This window comes from Rhodotorula graminis (genome assembly GCF_001329695.1).
Source record: "Rhodotorula graminis WP1 unplaced genomic scaffold RHOBAscaffold_18, whole genome shotgun sequence".
Taxonomy (NCBI): Eukaryota; Fungi; Basidiomycota; class Microbotryomycetes; order Sporidiobolales; family Sporidiobolaceae; genus Rhodotorula; species Rhodotorula graminis.
The window spans coordinates 84,410-103,160 of NW_017264945.1; the positions used below are offsets into that span (position 1 = coordinate 84,410).

The 18,751-nt window shown below is 67.5% G+C and overlaps 7 protein-coding genes across 7 annotated transcripts; 2 read left to right on the forward strand and 5 right to left on the reverse strand.

The window, feature by feature from the left end:
• Positions 1–63: 63 nt before the first annotated feature.
• RHOBADRAFT_56261 (uncharacterized protein) lies at positions 64–6,093 on the forward strand (the record flags this gene model as incomplete). Its single annotated transcript, XM_018418267.1, has 18 exons — positions 64–697; positions 768–926; positions 1,011–1,372; positions 1,439–2,209; positions 2,291–2,515; positions 2,581–2,790; positions 2,864–2,954; positions 3,031–3,277; positions 3,358–3,486; positions 3,555–3,777; positions 3,841–3,904; positions 3,974–4,113; positions 4,184–4,337; positions 4,410–4,516; positions 4,575–4,690; positions 4,834–4,892; positions 4,960–5,244; positions 5,360–6,093. 18 exons carry the CDS (start codon positions 64–66, stop codon positions 5,980–5,982), a joined length of 4,599 nt encoding a protein of 1,532 aa, XP_018267924.1. The 3' UTR covers positions 5,983–6,093.
• On the reverse strand, positions 6,080–8,585 carry RHOBADRAFT_56262 (uncharacterized protein; the record flags this gene model as incomplete). The annotated part of the gene is made up of 4 exons (XM_018418268.1): positions 6,080–7,441; positions 7,507–7,847; positions 7,911–8,271; positions 8,341–8,585. The coding sequence occupies 4 exons, from the start codon at positions 8,583–8,585 to the stop codon at positions 6,139–6,141; spliced, it is 2,250 nt and encodes a 749-aa protein (XP_018267925.1). The 3' UTR covers positions 6,080–6,138.
• A 206-nt stretch (positions 8,586–8,791) lies between these two features.
• Positions 8,792–11,425, reverse strand: RHOBADRAFT_56263 (uncharacterized protein; the record flags this gene model as incomplete). The annotated part of the gene is made up of 12 exons (XM_018418269.1): positions 8,792–8,936; positions 9,026–9,117; positions 9,209–9,327; positions 9,409–9,552; positions 9,636–9,744; positions 9,821–9,970; positions 10,044–10,219; positions 10,286–10,413; positions 10,476–10,793; positions 10,852–10,989; positions 11,060–11,196; positions 11,264–11,425. The coding sequence occupies 12 exons, from the start codon at positions 11,423–11,425 to the stop codon at positions 8,792–8,794; spliced, it is 1,818 nt and encodes a 605-aa protein (XP_018267926.1).
• Positions 11,426–12,406: 981 nt separating this feature from the next.
• RHOBADRAFT_56264 (uncharacterized protein) lies at positions 12,407–14,985 on the reverse strand. The gene is made up of 7 exons (XM_018418270.1): positions 14,835–14,985; positions 14,682–14,766; positions 14,525–14,601; positions 14,352–14,457; positions 13,918–14,275; positions 13,759–13,834; positions 12,407–13,694 (listed from the first exon to the last, which is right to left on the reverse strand). The coding sequence occupies exons 1-7, from the start codon at positions 14,931–14,933 to the stop codon at positions 12,651–12,653; spliced, it is 1,845 nt and encodes a 614-aa protein (XP_018267927.1). The 5' UTR covers positions 14,934–14,985; the 3' UTR covers positions 12,407–12,650.
• Positions 14,986–15,231: 246 nt separating this feature from the next.
• RHOBADRAFT_67004 (uncharacterized protein) lies at positions 15,232–16,172 on the reverse strand. Its single transcript, XM_018419147.1, has 4 exons — positions 15,905–16,172; positions 15,677–15,838; positions 15,484–15,547; positions 15,232–15,387 (listed from the first exon to the last, which is right to left on the reverse strand). Exons 1-4 carry the CDS (start codon positions 16,076–16,078, stop codon positions 15,323–15,325), a joined length of 465 nt encoding a protein of 154 aa, XP_018267928.1. The 5' UTR covers positions 16,079–16,172; the 3' UTR covers positions 15,232–15,322.
• A 342-nt stretch (positions 16,173–16,514) lies between these two features.
• RHOBADRAFT_47330 (uncharacterized protein) lies at positions 16,515–17,221 on the reverse strand (the record flags this gene model as incomplete). The annotated part of the gene is made up of 4 exons (XM_018414965.1): positions 16,515–16,579; positions 16,676–16,739; positions 16,807–16,968; positions 17,036–17,221. 4 exons carry the CDS (start codon positions 17,219–17,221, stop codon positions 16,515–16,517), a joined length of 477 nt encoding a protein of 158 aa, XP_018267929.1.
• A 268-nt stretch (positions 17,222–17,489) lies between these two features.
• Positions 17,490–18,605, forward strand: RHOBADRAFT_67005 (uncharacterized protein). The gene is made up of 5 exons (XM_018419148.1): positions 17,490–17,583; positions 17,670–17,746; positions 17,814–17,925; positions 18,007–18,105; positions 18,262–18,605. Exons 1-5 carry the CDS (start codon positions 17,500–17,502, stop codon positions 18,541–18,543), a joined length of 654 nt encoding a protein of 217 aa, XP_018267930.1. The 5' UTR covers positions 17,490–17,499; the 3' UTR covers positions 18,544–18,605.
• The last annotated feature ends 146 nt before the right edge of the window (positions 18,606–18,751 follow it).

An 18,751-nucleotide genomic window follows, 5' to 3' on the forward strand; every position in this document is an offset into this window, starting at 1 on the left:
AGCGCTGTGCGCGCAGCCCCCCAGTCCTCTCTCCACCCGCACCCACCTCGCGCGCCCGTCATTATGGCCTTCCGGTCCTCCTCCACCACGACAACCAGAACGAGCACCGCCAGCAGCACTACCACTCGCACCAAGAGCAACAGCAAGGCCAAGGTCAAGCCGCGCCTGTCCACCTCGAGCGCCATGCGCAAGCTCGTCGACTCGCCCAGCACCGACTCGGACCCGTCGTCCTCGTCCTCGGCCAACGACAAGCCCCGCAGGGCGCGAGCAGGGTCGTCCGACGAGTCGGATTTTGGCGACGACATGCGCGAGGCGGCCGACCTCGAGAAGCGGGCGCGGGTCGCCAAGGACGAGCAGGCTCGCCTGCGCCGCGCCGTCAAGAAGCACAAGGACAAGGGCGAGGAGCTCCCGGCCGAGCTCAAGGCGGCGCTCAAGAAGAAGAAGAGCGCCGGCAGCGCCAGGGCGCCCGTCAAGGACGACGTCGCCGCCGTCATCGACAACGTCGCCGCCGAGCGTCGCAGGTCGGCGGGCAAGGGCAGGCCCCGCCGCGGCAGCAGCGCCAGCGACTCGAGCGCCGACATCGTCCCGGTGTCGAGGCCGACCCGTCGCCGCAGCGACAAGCGCCGGGCGGTGCAAGAGCGGGACGGGATCGAGGTCCAGGGCGCCGACTCGAGCGACGACGGCGCTGCAGAAGACCGTACGCCTCCTCTCTCCCTCCTTCTCTCCCTCTCAGTGTCCACAAGACTAACTCTTGCTCCCTGCGTCAGTCGTCAACACCGTCAAGGGCGGCGGCGAGCTCTCGGACGACCCCGACGAGGTCAAGAAGCACCTCGCGCGCCGGTGGTTCGACCGCAAGAACCCGAACGTCATGTCGGCGCGGCGCAAGCAGCTCGAGCTCAAGTACAACCCGCTAGTCCGAATGCTCAGTGAGTCGAGCCGGCGTCCCGCGTTCTCGCCGTCGCCGTCACTGACTCGGCCACCCTTCCGCGTTCCCCCGCTTCCTCTCGCAGACGTCGAGATTCAAGTCGGCGCCAGCTCGTCACGTGTCGCCAACTCGGACGAGGAGCGCCGCCAAGATCTGCACATCGAGAACCTCACCGACCCGGACACCGACTGGTCATCGCCCGGCATGGGCGACCTCAACGACAGCGTCGTCATCCGCCCTCGTCGCGAGCCGCCGCCGCACGCAAGATCGAGGGTCGAGACCGACTCGCCGCCGCCGCACAAGGGCAAGGGCAAGAGCAAGGAGGTCAAGCTCGAGTACGACGACATGGACGAGGACGTCAAGCCCGTCGTGACGCCGGTCAAGCGCTCGGCGCAGGTGTCGACCGTCAAGCGCGAGAGCCCAGAAGACGTCAAGCCGGTTATCCTTGTGCGTCCCCTTGTTCGCCGACTTTGTTCCTCAGCCCGATGAGCTGACCTTGCTTCGCGCCCGCAGCTCACCGACGACGAGCCCGAGCCCGACACGGCCGACGACGACGACGAGCCTGCCGACCCGACAACGTCCGTTCACCTCGACGTCAAGCCCGCCATCGGCTCCTTCTCGTCGCGTCCCGCCCTCGACGGCTCCGCCGCCGCTCGTGCCCGACCAGGACCCGTCGCGTCTACCTCTGCCCTCCCGTTCGAGGTCGACGACAGCGGCGCCGAGCCCGACACCGAGTCGGACGGCGCCGGCGAGGTCGACGACGACGTCAAGACGCCGAGCGCGGCCCTCGCGCCGCATTTTGCCGCGCACACGCATGCGCTCGTCGGCTCGTCGCAGACGCTCGGGCCCGCTTCGCAACGTCGCGCCGACGTCAAGGGCGAGTCGCAGTCGAGCTTGTTCTCGTGCTCGCGCGCGCAGTCGCAGCGGCGGTCGTCGCACGGCGTCAAGCTCGAGGTCAAGGACGAGCCGGTCGACTTTGGCCTGCCCGTCGATCCTGACGACAGCGACGTCGAGTTCGTCGACGACGCGATGCTTCGAGGTGTCGCGGCGGCCGCGAGGGAGAAGGCGGTGCGCGACGAGGTGCGCAAGAAGGAGGACCGGAGGAAGGCGATGCAGAGCGAGATCGCCGCGAGGAGGATGAAGAAGGAGGAGGCGGAGCGGGACGGCCAGGCCAATTACGAGGACGAGGACGAGGACGAGGACGACGAGCGCGCGATGCAGGTGGACGGCGACGACGACGACGACGAGGCGCCGCTCATGTGGGACGTCGGCAAGGGCACGAAGGTGCGTCTCGTCTCTCTTCCCCTCGCGCCCTTCCTCTTCCTCTCTCGAAAGCCTCACTAACGCTCCTCGACGGCCCTGCAGCCTGTCACCTGGCCACAGCCCGTTCGCAAAGGTCGCCCCAAGTTCATGCTCGAGAGCTCGCAGCAGAAGAACATGGGCGCCCACCTCCTGTCGCAGGACCCGAGCGACAAGACGCAGATCCCGGCGCCGCTCAACCGCTTCCTCCGTCAGTACCAGCGCGAGGGCGCCGAGTTCCTCTACTCGCAGTTCAAGAAGGGCCTCGGCGGCATCCTCGGCGACGACATGGTGCGTCCGGCTCGTCCTCTCCCATTCCGCACTTTACCGGGACCTGACTGACACGCCGCTCACAGGGTCTCGGTAAGACGATCCAGGTCATCGCGTTCCTGTCGGCGATCATGGACAAGCAGGGCATCAAGAAGTACGACGACGAGCGCCGCAAGAAGGTCGTGTACGGGCGCGCCGACGACGACCCGATCGACAAGCCGTCCGACCTCGGCCCAACCTGCCTCATCGTGTGCCCCATGAGCGTCGTCCACAACTGGGAGCGCGAGTTCAAGACGGTCCGTCGTCGCTCTCTCGCTCTCGGACCTCTCTCCCGATCGCGTGACTGACCTAGCGTCGTCCTGCGCGCAGTGGGGTTACTTCGACGTCGGCATCTTCATGGGCTCCAAGGAGAAGAAGAACGAGATGCTGCACAAGTTTGACCGGGGCGTTCTCGACGTCGGTGCGTCCCTCGTCCTCTTCCTCCTCGACCATCCGGCTCGAGCACTGCTCACGTGCGCCTCAACTCGTCCTCCCAGTCGTCGCCGGCTTCGAGGCCGTCCGCAACCAGATCGGCGAGTTCACGTCCCGCGACTTTACCGTCGTCATCGTCGACGAGGCGCACCGGGTCAAGAACCGCAAGTCGGCCACGACGCAGGCGATGAACCAGTTCCCGTCGCGCCTTCGCTACGGCCTGACGGGCACGGCGATGCAGAACAAGCTCGAGGAGTTCTGGTGCGTCTTGAACTGGGCCGCTCCTGGTCGTGTCGGCACCCATCGCCAATGGTGCGTCCCCTCCTCCTTTCTCTCCTTCCCCCTCTGTCCCGCCCTCGAGGCGCGAGACCGCTCACGCCTCGGTCACACAGGGATGACCTCGTCAGTCGTCCGCTCAAGTTCGCGCAAACCGCCGACGCCACCGAGGACGAGCTCGCGCTCGGCCGCAAGCGGGCCATGGCCCTCGTCACCTCGCTCCTCCCCAACTTCTGGATCCGCAGGTGCGCTCTCATCTCTCCTCTCCCTCTCTATACCTCGCATGTACTGACTCGGCATGTCCGGCGCGCAGGACCAAGGACGACCGCAACGTCCAGCTCCAGTTGCCGCCCAAGACCGACAACGTCGTCCTGTGCCCGCTCACGGCCCTACAGCAGCGCGTCTACCGCCGCCTCCTCCAGCTCGAGGACGTCCAGATCATGCTCACGGCCGACGACCCGTGTCCGTGCGGCGAGCGAGACGAGACGGGTCTGCCGTACCGGCGGGGGAGCTGCTGCGAGCAGGAGTGGACCAAGGTGCGTCCACGATCCCTGATCTGTCTCGGCCCGTACTGACTTTCTCTTCGCCTCGTCCTGCAGCTCATCTTCAAGTACATCTCGCTGTTCCAGGGCGTCAGCAACCACCTCGCCCTCATGTACCCGAGTGAGCCCGCTCGGACCTCCTTCCTCACCTCGTTCACCGACTGACCCGAGCCCGTCCCTCGCCTCGCAGACCGCGAGGACAAGCGCAAGGAGCCCGAGCGCTACGAGCAAGCCGTCAGCTGGATGCAGACCGCCTTCCCGGACGACTGGCAGGACCGCAAGCCCGGCCCGCAGGCCGCGCTCGACCCCGACCTCTGCGGCAAGTGGAAGGTGTGCCCACCTTTCTCTCTCTCTTTGTTTCTCGACGACGAGCGCGAGTCCCTGACGCCCTCTCGCGCAGATCCTGTGCGAGCTCCTCGAGCTCTGGCACCACGAGGGCCACAAGGTCCTCATCTTCTCGATGTCGCTCAAGATCCTCGACCTCCTGTCGTCCCTCATGGAGACGACGCACTACAAGTACCTCACGCTCGACGGCAGCACCCCTCAAGACGAGCGTGCGTCCCCTCCCTCAAGTCGTCTCGGGCATTGTCGCGACGAGAATTGACTCTCTTTTCCTCTGCGTCCAGGCATGCCGCTCGTCGACGAGTTCAACGACCCAGCAGGCGGCATCTTCTGCTTCCTCATCTCGACCCGAGCCGGCGGTGTCGGCCTCAACCTGACCGCCGCCAACCGAGTGCGTCCCCCTCGCCCGCACTCGTCGTCCACGGACTGACTCTTTCCCTTTCGTGCAGGTCGTCATCTTCGACCCGAACTGGAACCCGTCGCACGACCTGCAAGCTATGGACCGCGCCTACCGCTTTGGTCAGACGCGCCGGGTCGACGTGTTTCGGCTCATCGGTGCGGGAACGTGCGTCCTCTCTCTCTCTCTCTCTCTCTCTCTCTCTCTCTCTCTCTCTCTCTCTCTCTCTCTCTCTCTCTCTCTCTCTCTCTGTCTCTCTCTCTCTCTCCTTCCACCCTCGCCGACGCGACTGACTCGCTCGCTCCCCGCAGGCTCGAGGAGCTCATCTACAACCGCCAGCAGTACAAGCGCTCGATGGCCAAGACGAGCTGTGCGTGTCCTCCTTCGCCATCTCCCTCGCCGACGGTCAGTCACTAATCCGGTTGCCCCTCGTGCAGACGACGCCTCATCGGAACGCCGTCTCTACACGGGCGTGCAGGGCGAGGGCAAGACGCAACACGGCGACCTGTGGGGCGTCAAGAACATCTTCTCGCTGTCGGAGAACTTCTCGCTCACCGAGAAGTCGATCGAGCGCGCCAACCTCGCCGAACTCGAGTACGCCCTGCGCAACTCGAGCATCTTCGAGACGGACGACGGCAAGGTCGCCGACCTCGACGAGCCCGACGCAGAAGAAGTGGTCGCCGAGGTCACGGGCTACAGCAAGAAGGCGGACCCGACCAACCGTGCGTCCGACCTTCTTCCCTTCCTCGTTCCCCTACCGTATCTTCTCCCTCCCGTCGCATCTTTCAGTGACTGACTGCTTGACTCTCTCCCTCCCTTCCGTTGTCCCCCTCGCAGAGATGTCGCCCGAGGAGCTCGCGCGCCACGAGCGCAGCCTGCGCGAGCAGGCCATGATCTCGCGCATCCTGTCCGGCGTCAGGACGGCCGAGTCGGACGACGTCATCGGCGGGTCCAACATCGAGCTGCTGCGCGGGCACGCCGCCATCCAGGGCCAGGCCGCTCGCGCCAAGGCGGTCACGGCGGGTCCGCCTCGTCCTCGCCTGTCGGCGCCACCGCCATCATCGTCGTCGCACAAGGCCAAGCCGGTCAAGAAGCGCTCCAAGACGGAGCACGACGACGTGCCCGCGTGGGACCCGCTCAGTCGCTCGAGCGGCCGGCCCTCGGCGACGCAGCGCGACGCCTCGCAGGCTCGTCCGGCGCTCAAGAAGCCCAAGCTCGAGTCGCAGCCCGGTCCCGACTCGAAGGGCGACGCCTTTGTCGCCGCGGGCCTGCCCGAAGGCGTGTCGGTCGTCGACGCGATCGCGACGGCCGGGTACGGCGGCGCCGACGGCGTGCAGCGGTTCTACCGCGAGTTCGGCGCGTGCGACAAGGGCAAAAAGGCGAGCATGCTCAAGAGCGTCGTCAGGGCGTGGAGGAAGGAGAACCCGGACGTCGAGGACGAGGACGAGGACGCCGAGTAGGCGAGGAGGAGCGGTCTCTGGGTCTAGCTTTCGCGGTCGTCGTTCGCTTTGTCGTTGTGCACTTTACTCGCTTTCTCTCGCTCTCTCAGTTGCGGGCGAGAGCGTGACATCGATACGACAACAAGCCGAACAGAGAGAGCGACACACCCCTCGCGCTCACACCCCGCTCCTCGTCCTGCTCGCCTCCTTCTCCTCCCTCCTCCGCCTCGCCTTGTCGGCCGCCTCCCTCGCCTTTTCGGCCCTCCACTCGCACCCGTCCTCAAACTCGCACGTCCGGCACCGGTTGGTCTCGCTCGGCGAGACGCCGATCGGGACTCGCTCGCTGCGCCAGTACGAGAGGACGCTTGCGAGCCATGCCTTGAGCTCGACGGGCGAGTTGCGAAAGGTGGTCGTGCCGATGAAAGACGGGTCGAGTGGCTCGGGCTCGGGCTCGGGTGCAGGTGCGGGACGCCGGGTAGGAGAAGCGGCAGGAGGTGGCGAGGGCGGAAGAGGTCCGAGCGCGGCGGGCAAGGGCGGCGCAGCCTCGCTCGTGGGCTCGGGCGCCAACGTGGACGACGGCGCCGTAGCGGGACGGCGCCGAAGGTTGTACCGCCCTGCCGGGGCCGGCGCGGCGGGCGGGTCGGCCTGCGAGTTGAGCGGGAGCGCGAACGCGTCGGCGAGGCCGAACAACGGCGACGTCGAGGCTTCGTCGGCGCTGTCGGCGCCGAGGGAGGAAGATGTGCGAGGTGTTGGGAGAGGAAGAGGAAGGGATGGGTTGGCGAGAAAGGGTTGTTGCGAGTCGTCGAGTTGCGAGTCGCCACCGTCGGCCTCGTCGGCGACGGCGCCATCGTCTGGCGGCCGCGCGTCGCCGACGGTCCCGCCCGGCGTCTCGTCCTCGACCGAGGGAGAGCCGCCGACGTCCTGCAGGCTGAGCTCGATCGCCCGCCGCAAGTCCTCCTCCTCGTCCGCCTCCCTCGCCGCCCGCCCCAAATCCTGCTCGACGACGACCACCTCCTCCTCCCTGCGTTTGCTCCCGCTTTCGCCGCCGCCCTCCCTCTCGCGCTTCTTGGCGCCTCGTCGCCCCTTCCACTTCTTCCTCGTCCCGCCGCCTCGCTCGCCCTCGTCGTCCCCGCGCAACCGGTACGAGATGTCCATCTCGTCGGCGAGCCACCCGGGGCCGCCGAGCAGCTCGCCGTACCGGCCGAGGACGGCGACAAAGTCGTCGAGCGACGCCGCGCCGGCGAAAGTGGGGGTGCCGACGACGAGGGGCGCGATCGACGCGAGGAAGGCGGGCGACAAGGGTTTCGAGGGGTCGAGGGCGTGGTGGGCGTAGAGGCGGGCCCAGGAGAAGGGTGGCGGACTCGATGAGGACGAGGATGAGGGTGAGGGAGGGAGGAAGGAGAGGAGGAGGCGGCGGTACAGCATGAGCTGCAGTCGGGCTGCGCGCGACTCGGCCTCGGGCGGGATCGAGCGGTTGAACCTGTGCGCAAAGGGAGGGTCAGTATGACGTGGCAGGATAGAGAGAGAAAGAGAAGAGGGACGCACCGAGTCTTGGTGTCGCTCAGGACAAAGCGCCATCTCGGTCCCGCCGGCGGATCGACCTCGCCCTCCTCGCTCGTGAGGTCGACGACACCGTCCTGGCACTCCTTGGCCTTGGCGCGTCTCGACGGCGACTCGACAGGCGCGAAGAAGTGCTTGAGCGTCGACTGCTGGTCCTTCTTGGGCGTCGTTGGCGTCGAAGGTCGTGGAGCGGTTGACGGGTCGACGAGGTCGCGCTTGGTCGGCGCAGGAGGGGAGGGCGGTGGCGGGATCTCGCGCCGCTCGATCTCGTCGCAGACACCGAAGACGAGGAACTCGCCGACCCAGCCGACGACAGGGACCTCGCGCTGCGTGGGCGGTCCTGCGTGAGTTCGACGGGTAAGGGGAAGGAGAGAGAGAGGCCGACGCACAACTCGTCCCGTCTCGAGAAGCGTCTCGAGGCATGCCGCCGTGTTGAGGATGCGCAGGGCCCACCACTCCTCCTTGCCCTGCACGTCGACCTTGACCTCCTCGACGGGGCCCATGACCTCGCGCTCGATCTTGGCGTGCACGGCCCTGCCACGGTCGAGGACGCCCTCGCGCCGCACGGTGCGCGCCGTGTCGACGGCGATGGTGGCGCCGGCCGGGGTCGTGATGGTGGCCGGGCGGGCGAGCGGCGGGAGGTGCGGCTTGGTGAGGAGCCGGTACGAGTGCTGCCACTCGCACCACGAGGGCCCGGTGAGGTCCGACACGCTCAGTGCGCCCCACCCTCGCGACTTGCGGAAGCGGTCCCTGCGGGCGTCGAGAGGGCGGGTCAGCGAGGCTCGGTGGAGGGCGGGCGGGGGAGGAGGAGGGACGGACCACAAGCTCTCCCGCGCCTGCGCCTGGACGAGCAGCGCGTCCTCGACAGGTAGGACACCATGCTGTTGAGCCAACTGGACCTCGCCGTGCGGCTCTTCGAGGGCGATGTGGACGAGAGAGGCTCGCTCAACTCTTGGGGCTGATGACGGCGATGGCGGACGCTCTGCGGCCTGGAGCTGCGCCTCGAGGTCGGCGTGGGCGTAATCGAGCTCTGACCCGTAGTCGGATGCGGCTGGAGAGCCCATCAGCGCGGCATGGCGAGGGGGCTGGCGAGTGGACGACGAGCGACGACCGCCACCTCGACTCGTCGCACAGCCGCCTCACCTCGCGATGCGCTGGCTCAAGCTTGCGCCCGACCAACTCTCTGGTAGATACAAGCCAGTATAGCGCCGTCGAGGACAAGTGTAGTGCTCGTTGCCGGCCTCCTCCTCCTCTCCTCCTCCTCCTCCGTCTACCCCCAAGTCTCCTCGACCAGCCTCCCCTCGCGCTCCATCGTGTCCCACGCCCGCTCGGCACCCTCGTCATCGAGCCCGCCTTGGTCCCGGAACACGGTGAGGACGGCCTTCCTGACCGCCTTGGGCATCTGCGTCGACGAGCTGCGCGAGGGACGCGAGGGAGGCGCACGAGACGAGTCAGGGCCCCGCACGTGCAGAGGGACGCACAGAGAAAGAGGAGCAGGACGCACCCGCAGAGGTAGAGGTGCCCGCCGCGTTGCACATAGTCCCACACTCGGGCCGCGTGCTCGGGAATCTTGTGCTGCACGTACACCTTGTCGTCCTGCATGCGCGGCGCAATGTCAGCCCGTCCCTCTCGGCCTCGAGGTCGAAGAGAGAGAGAGAGAGAGAGGGAAGGAAACGAGGGGACGCACCTGGTCTCGGGACGGCGCAACGCTGAGCGTGAGCCAACCCCGCTCGACGAGGTCGTCCCAGTACGAGCGGAAGTAGCAGTCGGCCGTCTCAGACCTGCAGCCGAAGAACAAGAGGTTCTCTGCGACGCGTCGAGCGTCAGGGACCGGCCATAGCTGCACGAAAAGACGGGAGAGGGGGAGAGGGGGAGAGAGGGACGCACCCCTCGCGCCGGCCCGCACGCGCTCCTCCATGAGCGCCCTGAACGGCGCGACGCCCGTACCCGGGCCGACCATGATGAGCGGCGGCGTGCCGGCTGGGAGCTTGAGCTGGCCCGACGGGTCGAACCGGATCGGGAGGCGCGAACCTGCGAGGACGCGAGGGCCAAGGGTCAGGGCGAGGCCGGTCGAGGGACAGGCTCGACGAGAGGAAGAAGAGGAGGGGACGCACCAACGAGTAAATTCGAGAGGTAGGTCGTTGTAAGGCCTTGACGCGGCACCGACAGGATCGTCTTGTACTGCACGACGGCGACGAGGAGGTCGACCTTGCCGTCGTGGCTCTGCGCTCGCTCCGCTCGTCAGTCCCGCTCTTCCTCAGATACACGGGAGAAAGAAAGAGAGGGGGCTGGGACGCACCGCAGGCGAGGACGAGATCGAGAACCCTCGCGGCCGGATTGGCGGCAAGAGGTCGAACACGTACTCGGGCGGGACTTTGGCCGCCCGAAACTCGTACATGACCTCGTTGATGGTGCGTCGAGGGCGCAGCGTGTAGTCGATGAGGTCGTCCTGTGCGTCGTCGCAGAGGTCAGTCAGGCTGCGAGAGAGGTGGAAGATAGAGAAGAAGGGGGAGCGTGCGCACCTGGCCCGCCGGCTCGCAGAACCACCTCAGCTTCTCCTCCATGTCGCCCTCGCTGAACGCGGCGAGCCACTCGAAGAACGACAGGCGTGGGACGCACGAGATGTCGAGCTCGTGCGTGAGGAGCGAGCGCAAGGAGGTGCGGAACGGGGTCGGGAGGTGAGGAGGTAGGGGCTGGGCTGCGGGCCGGGCGAGGTGGGTTCAGGACGTGCCGCGCCGGATAAGAGAGAAGGTAAGGGACGGACCAGGATCGGTGGGCGAGACGAGGACGACGTCGTCGGCCAAGTCGGTCCACCCAGCCGAGGTGAGGAACCGCTCGACCTCGGCCGGCGAGTTCTGCGGCCGGATCTCGAGCACGTCTCCTGCGGTGTACCTGCGGCTCGAAGTCGTCAGTCGACGCCATGACTTGCAGGGTAGAGGAAGAGCGGGACGCACAGGCGGTTGCGCTCACTCGGCTCGACTCCCTCGACCTCGAGCTCGACCTCGCGCACGTCCTGGTACCAGTCCTCGCGCGTCACACGGTCGTTGCGCACAAGTCGCGCCCACCGTGCGTCGTCGGTCCACAGGAGAGGCGCCGAGTCGGCGGTTGGCGGCGTGGCCGTGGACGAGGAGGGCGAGGCGACCTTGTCGAGGCGGGCTCGGGGAGGAGGGGTTGCCGTGAGAGGGAGCTTGGTGAATCCCGGTGGCGGGGCAAAGAGCGGGTCGATGGCGGTGAAGAAGCGGTCGAGCCAGTCGGGAAAGGTCGACTCGACGCTGTGGACGTGCTCGAGGGTCAGGTCGCGCTGACGAGGGCAAGGAGACGGGGACGCACCCCCACTCGTTCTGGTCGTCGCCCTCGCCTCGCTCGACGACGGCGTGTGCGCCGAGCGAGTCGAGGCGTCGCGAGAGCTTCTTGCCGACCCAGTTGTACTTGCCGTAGCTCGAGTCGCCCAGCCCGAACACGGCGTACCTGCGCACGGCGAACGAGGGCGGGTCAGTTCTGGGCCCGGGCCGCTGTCGCCGCACGAGGAGGAACGCACCGCAGGTCCTCGAGAAAGTCGGGCGGGAGGGCTGGGTGGAGGAGGGCGGTCCACAGCGGGAGGAACTGGGGCGGTGCTGCGCCGTTGCCCGTGGTCGGGACGACAAAGACGACGAGGCCGTGTTCGAGGAGCTCTGCCTGTGTCGTCGTCGTCGAAGGGTCAGGTCGCGTGCGTCGCTTGGGAGCGCGAGAGGGGGGGACGGACCTGATTGAACTGGGCGACGCTCTTGACGGTGACGTTCCAGCCCTCGCGCCTGCCCCTGCGGCCGATGCGCTCGGCCGTGTCGATGGCGGTACCGGTGACGGACGCGTGGAGGACGAGGAAGGCGCGGCTGTCGAGCGGGAGCGGGTCGGTGTGGCCGTTCATGGGAGGCGGTGCTGTCTGTCGAGGCCGGCGAGGTGAGGGGGCGGGTTGGGGGTCGCTGTAGTGAGGCGGACGGGTGCACTGGAGCTCGTAAAGCGGTACAGGACTGGCCGTGTGCAGCTTGAGCCGGGCGATGGTGAGAGAGAGCCGATAAAGAGTTGATCGCTTCGCTCGACCACGAGTCAGCGACCTCTCGCTGCGACACAGCTGTGCCGACCTGCTGCCTCGGCTGCGGGCACCTTCAACCTGCTGGGCTCCGTATCGCCGCACCCGCTCCACCGCCCGCGCCGCCCCGCGACCTCGACCTCGTCGCCCATCTCGCCCCGCCGACTCTCGACCTCGCCGCCCTCGCCCACACCAACTATACACGCCAGAGGCAGCAGTACAGCCTCACTACCGCACTTTTCTGCCCATACCCCCGCCCATGCACCCCACGGTGCCGTCACCCCCCTTTTCCACGCCTCCCTCCGTCCTCATCAGTCTGCCGCTCATCCCCCTCCTACACCCTCTCGGCGCCGCCAGCGACCTGTCAGCCCCACTCAGCAACATCCTCTCGTGAGCCGGCCGACTCAAGCTGGGCGACCGATGATCGTGCAGTTCAGCAACGCCGCCTCGGTCCCGACCACCTCTCCCTCCGGCCCTCGCCACGCCGCACCTCGCTCCAGGCGCCGCATTGCGCCCCATCAGCCGGTTCACCTTGTCTTTGGGGCGGCAGGGCGGCCGGAGGAGGGACTACAGTCGGGCGCCAGTCGAGCAGTAAAGCTCGCTGAGCCGGATTCTTCCTTTGCTCGTCCTCGTTGTCCTACAATGAACTTCTGCATCGTTGCTGTCGCGCTTCGCCCTCTCGAGAGTCTCGAGTCTGGCCAAGCGAGCGAGCATCGTCGAGAGTTACCGTTCCTCGCTCGAGTTGAAAGCCGACAAGGTTCTCTCGAGCCATTCCTGTCCTCTCGGCTCGCTGCGACAGGAACGAGGCCAAGAATTAGAGAGAGAGAGAAGACACGTGACAGATTGCAGGGAAGACATTGCGAGAGAAGAACGAGCGGTCGTGAACAGGGCGAGGGGGGCGTGAGCGAGAGGGGGTGCAGGAGGGAACGGAAGGGACGACGGGGAACGAGGGTGGGGTGCGAGGAGGTACGACGATAAGGGAGGACACGGACAGGACGACTAAGGGAACGAGGGAGAGGGAGAGGGAGAGTGAGAGACAGGGGGGAAGGGCCTGCGGCGAGCCTCAGATGAACAGCTCGCGCACCTTGCCGAGCCCAGCGTCCGCCTGCTGCTGCGACACCTGCCGCTGCCCGCCCGCCCCGCTCGTGCGCCTCCCACTGCGCAGCACGCGCCCCTCGTCGTCGCCGTCGCCCGCTCGACCGAGCCCGCCCTTGGCCCGCCGCCGCTCGAGGCGCCGCACGCGCGCGAGCTCCTTCTTCTCGCTGCTCGTCGGCCCGCGACGCTCCCTCGGCGGCGGTGGCACCTTGCCGCGACTTTTGCCGCGCGTCGCAGGCACTGGCGGCGCCGGCGAGGACGACGCGGCGGGCGCAGCAGGCGACGCTCGCGAGCTCGACTCGCTCGCGTCCTCGTCGTCCTCGGCGACAGCAGCCGAGCTCGCAACGCCCGTCGACGTCCCACTGCTGCTGCTGCTGCTCGCGGCACTGCGCACGCTGCCGCTCGCCGGCGACGCGAGCCGGCTGCGCGTGCGCGGACCGGCGCGGTCGTTGTCGTTGACGTCGAGCTCGGCGTCGTCGTGGTCGGACGTGGTCGGAGGCGCGGCGGACGAGGAGCTCGAGATCGACAGGGGCGAGTACGAGCGCGGCTGCGACAGCGAGCGGTCGAGGAGGTGCTTGGGCGGGCGGGTCGTCGAGTCGGCGCTGCCGGCGGGAGGAGGAGGGGACGACGCCGAGGACGACGGCGGCGAAGAAGGCGAGGCGGACGAGTCCGAGGGAGGGAAGATGGGGATGCTCGGCTGCGGCAGGACGCCGGACGACTCGGCTGGGGCTGGGCCGTCGGCCGAGGGACGGGCGCGAGCGAGGGCGGTGCGGACGGCCGGGAGCGGGTGGTCGGTCGGCGGCGAGCCACGAGGCGTGCGTCGAGGCGGAGCGACCGTGTCCTGCGACTCGTCCATCGTCGTGTCCTCGTCGCGCTCATCATCGACCTTCTCCTCCTCCTCCTCCTCGTCGACGTCTCGCGCAGGCCCGCGCTCGGCCGACTCGTCGTCCTGCCGCGCGTCGCTCGAAGCAGCAGCACCGCCGTTGTTGACCGCCGGCGAGTTGACCCGACCCTGCGCGCAGGCGAAGAGTCAGTGCGGCTCGGACAGGCGACAGAGGAGGGGGCGCGAGACGCACGACGCGCAGACGAGGAGGCCCAGTGTGCGGCCCGCTGATGTTGCGCAGGCTCGAGTAGTGCTCCCACGAGTGGTAGCTGCGGCGCAGGGCGGGAACGACGAGTCAGTCGACGAGCTCGATCGAGAGGCCGACGGCGCGAGAAAGAGGACGAGGACGCACACGATGCACAGGGGCGAGTCGTCGAACGGCTCGGGCGCAGATGGCGCAGGACGTGAAGCCGCCTCGACCTTGTCGCTCGCCGCTGCCGCCGCCGCGTCGCGCTGCTTGCCCTTGCCCTTGGCGCCGAGCTTGTCCTGGCGCGCCTTGAGCCGCCTTTCCCTCGGCGTCAGCTTGTCGCCGTCGCCTGCTTGGGCGAGTGACGGTGCTGGTGGAGGCGGTGGCGAGGATGACGACGCGCTGGTGGACGGGCCCTTTTCCTCGACGGGCAGGACGTAGACGAGGTTGGGCTGGTACACCTTGACGGGGCGGCGGTATCGTGCGACAAACGCCGACAGCTCGATGTTGGTGCCGTACGTACCTGCTCGACGTCGCTCAGTCAGTGGCGGGACACGAGAGTGGTCGAGAGGGGGCCGAAGGAGGAGAGGGCGGCGCACCGTTCTGGCGCATCTCGCGAACGTGACCGTCGAAGCCGCCCTTGACCGAGTCCTCGTCGACAAAGAGGCGGTACTTGTCCGGGTGGCTGGCCAGGTAGTTGCAGATCTGGGCGGACGGGTCGGTCAGCTCGACGTCGAGAGGGAGAAGGAGAGGGAGGAGGGAGGGAGCGCACCTCGGTCCGGATGGCCTGGTGCATGCTCGGCGAGCCGTACAGCTGGTCGGACAGTGCGCGAAAGAGGCAGTTGCCATCTGCGCAGGCGGGCGGGCGAGCGGGCAAGAGAGGGGTCAGTCGACGCGAGGAGCGGGAGGGGGGAAGGAGCCGGACGCACCGCCGAGGATGTTGGCCGCGTAGAGGCCCGCATCCTTGAGCTGGCTCGACAGGACCCTTTCCTCGAGCTCTGGGTCCTCGATGAGCTGTGTGGGCGGGCGGGTCAGCCTCTGAGGAGGGAACGCGGGGGAGAGGGAGGAGGAGCGAGACGGACCCGGGGCTTGTCCCCCCTCGTGCGGTCGCGCGCCTTGCCGTACGAGCGCTCGCGGGCCTTGCCTTTGCCCTTGAGGTCGTGCCGCGCGCCCTTGGCCATGAGCGAGCGGCAGAGAGCCGAGCCCGAGTCGCGCTGACGAGGGAGGCGCGACGACGACGAGGGGCCTCGAGGGCGGGTGCGCGCGTGTGGGCGAGGTCGGGTGGGTCTCGAGGATAGGGGTGGCACTCGGACTGGCAGCAGGCGAGTCGATGGAGCGAGAGATTCGGCGGGCACGGCTCGTCTCTTCGTCGTCGCGCTCCGGCTCTGACGCGGGTCGTCGTCTCGCTTTCTCGGCCTCGTTCTTTGCAGTTGAGAGCTCTCGTGCAAGCCTGTTCTCACTCGTGGCTCCGTCGGGCCGAGCGCGACAAGAAAGCTTTGTACATTGCGCTCGCGACAGAACGACAAACGCGGTCCGACCGGCGCTCGCGAGCGACCTCGTCCGACCTCGCTCAGTACAGCGCCTTGTTGAGCGCGGTCGACGACTTGACGAACAGGCTGAGGGCGATGACCGAGCCTGCGGAGAAGAAACGCGCTCGTGTCAGTCGAGAGGGCCAGAGCGAGGCGAGACGACGTCGAAGAGGGTGAGGACGAGGGAACGAGCGCGACTCACTTGCGAGCCAGACAATCGACCGTAGGCCGGTGAACTTGGCGCGGTCCGTCTTGATGTAGAGAACCTGTAGAAGGGGGACGAGGGAGCGTCAGTGCGCGCACGCGAACAAGAGGAGCCCGAGTCGCGGCGCGACGACGTCGGCGACGGCCGCCGCGGCCGCGACTCGCACCCCGAGAGGAACCGAGCGACGCACGCAGTAGACGACGCGCAGAGCGACGTAGGCGCCCGTCGCCTTGTTGAGGAACGAGGTCGGGAGCCTCGCCCAGTTGCCGCACAGGACGGCCGCCGCGAACAGGCCCAGTTGCTCAAACACATTCGTCTGCGCAGCCTCGGCGCGAAGGTACTGACGAGCGTCCTGTTGCGCTCACGAGCTTGTCAGTCTGACGTCGAGGAGGAGAGGGGGAGAGAGAGGCGGACGCACCGCGCTCGTCTTGGCGAGCTGCGAGACGCTCGCGAGGAAGGCGCGCGGTGCACGGTTGTCGAACGGGGGCAGGTCCTTGGACGTCATCGAGAGGATGATGGCGTTCCAGTGTGCGGCCATGCCGAGCACGAACGTTGCCGGGATGGACAGGAGCGAGTAGTTGGCGGTGGCCATGACGGGCGAGGCGGTCTAGTGGGTTGGCTGAGGCGGTGTATTGGGTCGAGCGAGTCTAGCAAGAGGTGCTGTGCGTCTGCAGAGAGCGTGTGACGAGCGAGTGTGGACGAGGAGGGGAAGCTCTCGAGCGCGCGGACGCCGTCACCACTTTCCCCACTTGAGCGAGCCCGGCAAAGTGTCGCAGCCGGCTGATCTCGCGCTGACATGCTGAAAGGGCCGATCGGGCTCGTAACGCATCTGTCGATCCACCTTCGCCGTGCTCGAGCGAGCGAGAAGACCAGAGGCGCTCTCTCCAGCTCTCGTAACCGCGCACGCCGAACTCCGACTGCTCGAATGCATACAGCTATGATATGTGAGGGGAGGATGTGCGACGAGGGAGAATGAGAGGGCGAGGACGCGGTCCGAGAACAACCTGCTCCTCGGCCAACGGGCGCGCTCACCACAGCGCCTTGTTGATCTGGTTCGACGCCTTGACGATGAGGCTCAACACGACGCCCGAGCCTGCGCGCACGTTTAGAGAGAGAGATGGTCAGTTCGGTGTCGCAAGAGGCGCAGGAAGAGAGGCCCGAGAGGACGAGGGACGGGAGCCGGACGCACTCGCGAACCAGGTGGCCGACCGCAGCGTCGTGTACTTCTCCTGGTCCGTCTTGACGTACAGCACCTGCAAGTGGGACTCGTTGTCAGCTCAGGCGCGACGTAGAGAGAGAGGGGGAGCGAGAAGGACGCACGGCAAAGGCGACGCGGAGCGCGACGTAGGCGGCCGCCGCCTTGTTGAGGAACGAGATCGGCAGGCGGGCCCAGTTGCCAGCGAGGAGGGCGGCGGAGTAGACGCCCAGACCCTCGAAGATATTGAGCTGGGCGGCCTCGGCGCGAAGGTACTGACGGGCGTCCTGCGAGCGCGTGAGCGAGGTCAGTGCGCGGTCGCTGGGACGAGTGCGGACGGGCAAGAGGACGCACTGCGCTCTTGTCGGCGAGGGCCTGGATGCGGGCGAGGCACTGGCGCGGTGCCGTGTTGTCGAAGTTGGGCAGCTCGCTGCTGTTGGCGGCGAGGCGGACGGCCGAGATGTGGGTCGCCATGCCGAGGACATAGGTGGCCGGGATCGAGTAGAGCGAGAGGTTGTAGCTGCTGTCGAGGAACGGCATCTTGTCGCGGTGGAGTGGGCGGAGAGGGAAGAGAAGCAAGGGTCCGCTGCGGTCACCGGCCGGCCAGAGCCGACTTGAGTGGAGGCGCGATCGACCTCGCACATCGCCTGGCAGCTCTATCGCCTCGCGCAGGTGCTGCACCGTAGCTCAGTGACACCTCTGGCCTGGCAGAAAGTCCCCTCGAGCTGCGAGAAGAGAGCGAGCCGTGGTCGTCGGTCGTGTGTCTCATCGCCTCGAAGCTCTCTCGCTCCCCTCCTCCCTCACCACCCACACACACAATGTCGCCCTCCAGAGCACCACCACCCAAGACCGTCAAGCCCGAAGAGTCCAACCCGCGCGGCGTGCCCAAGGCCGTCTTCCTCGTGCGTCCCCCCTCCTCCTCCTCCCTCCTTCTCGCCGCACCCTCCCCTCACCGCACACTGACCTAGAGCCCGCACCCGCACCGCAGGAGGACGTGACTGAGTACATCGGCGGCCCTGAAGGCGACGCAGAGCTCGCCCTCAAGACGCTCCAGGACACGCTCGCGTGCGTCCCCCCCTCTCGCACTCTCTCCCCCACCCCTCAGCTGACCCAGTGGAGCGCACGCACGCAGCAAGTACAAGTTCATGGAGCAGTCGAGCCTGCAGCGGCGAGCTGGGCTCGAGGAGAAGGTCCCCGAGCTGGAGCGCACCATCGAGATGGTCGACCTGCTCATCCGCAAGAAGGTGCGTCGCGCACCGCTTCCTCTCGGTCACCGTGTGCTCGACGTCGACACCGAGACTGATTCTCGGCGTGGCGACCTGCAGGAGCAATCCGAGCCGTTCGAGACGACGTTCGAGCTCGCCGACACGCTGTACGCCAAGGGCGAGGTTGAGGAGGTCGAGGAGGTCTACATCTGGCTCGGCGTGCGTCCCTCTCTTTCACTCTCTTGATGTGGAAGACGGGCGACAAGGCGGCGAGCTGACCTGGACCCTCCTTCTTCCCCACTTTCGCTCCCTCGACCGCCCTCCTCTCGCCGACTCGCCCGTCTCCTCCTCGACGCGACATGACCGTCCACCCAGGCCTCGACCATGCTCTCCTACCCTCTACCCGAAGCCCACGCCCTCCTCACTTCCAAGCTCTCGAGCGCACGCACGTCGCTGTCGACCGTCAAGGAGGATCTCGCGTTCCTGCGCGACCAGATCACGGTCACCGAGGTCAACGTCGCGAGGGTGTACAACTGGGACGTCGCGAGGCGGAGGGAGAGGCGGCTCAGGGGGGAGGAGGAGGGTGCCAAGACGGGCAAGGGTGCGGGTGCGCCGCGAGATGACGACGACGAGGACGAGGAGGACGACTTGGACTGAGGGGCGCGTCCTCGCCTCGAGGCTGTACGACCGACGCTGCATCGCAGGTTTCTCTCTCTGTCTCTCTCGCTGTCGACTCTCTGGCTCGAACGGGGCTGCGTGGGCGCGAGAGAGACGAAAGAGGAGGAACGACGAGTTGCACGAGGGAGACGAAGAGAGATCTACGCCGCGCTTATACGCCGTCCGAGCCTGCTGTAGTCTCGACAGG

Bases quoted from the DNA above. Each gene is read 5' to 3' on its own strand.
- RHOBADRAFT_67004 (XM_018419147.1), bottom strand. From the start codon at position 16,078: ATGGCCACCGCCAACTACTCGCTCCTGTCCATCCCGGCAACGTTCGTG. The intron at 15,839-15,904 runs GTGCGTCCGCCT...TGAGCGCAACAG, and splicing joins AGCTCGCCAAGACGAGCGCG to GACGCTCGTCAGTACCTTCG. The intron at 15,548-15,676 runs GTGCGTCGCTCG...CCCCTTCTACAG, and splicing joins CTCTGCGCGTCGTCTACTGC to GTTCTCTACATCAAGACGGA.
- RHOBADRAFT_67005 (XM_018419148.1), top strand. From the start codon at position 17,500: ATGTCGCCCTCCAGAGCACCACCACCCAAGACCGTCAAGCCCGAAGAG. The intron at 17,584-17,669 runs GTGCGTCCCCCC...CCCGCACCGCAG, and splicing joins TGCCCAAGGCCGTCTTCCTC to GAGGACGTGACTGAGTACAT. The intron at 17,926-18,006 runs GTGCGTCGCGCA...GGCGACCTGCAG, and splicing joins ACCTGCTCATCCGCAAGAAG to GAGCAATCCGAGCCGTTCGA.
- RHOBADRAFT_56264 (XM_018418270.1), bottom strand. From the start codon at position 14,933: ATGGCCAAGGGCGCGCGGCACGACCTCAAGGGCAAAGGCAAGGCCCGC. The intron at 14,602-14,681 runs GTGCGTCCGGCT...CCGCCTGCGCAG, and splicing joins CGCGGCCAACATCCTCGGCG to ATGGCAACTGCCTCTTTCGC. The intron at 14,276-14,351 runs GTGCGCCGCCCT...GACGTCGAGCAG, and splicing joins TCGCGAGATGCGCCAGAACG to GTACGTACGGCACCAACATC.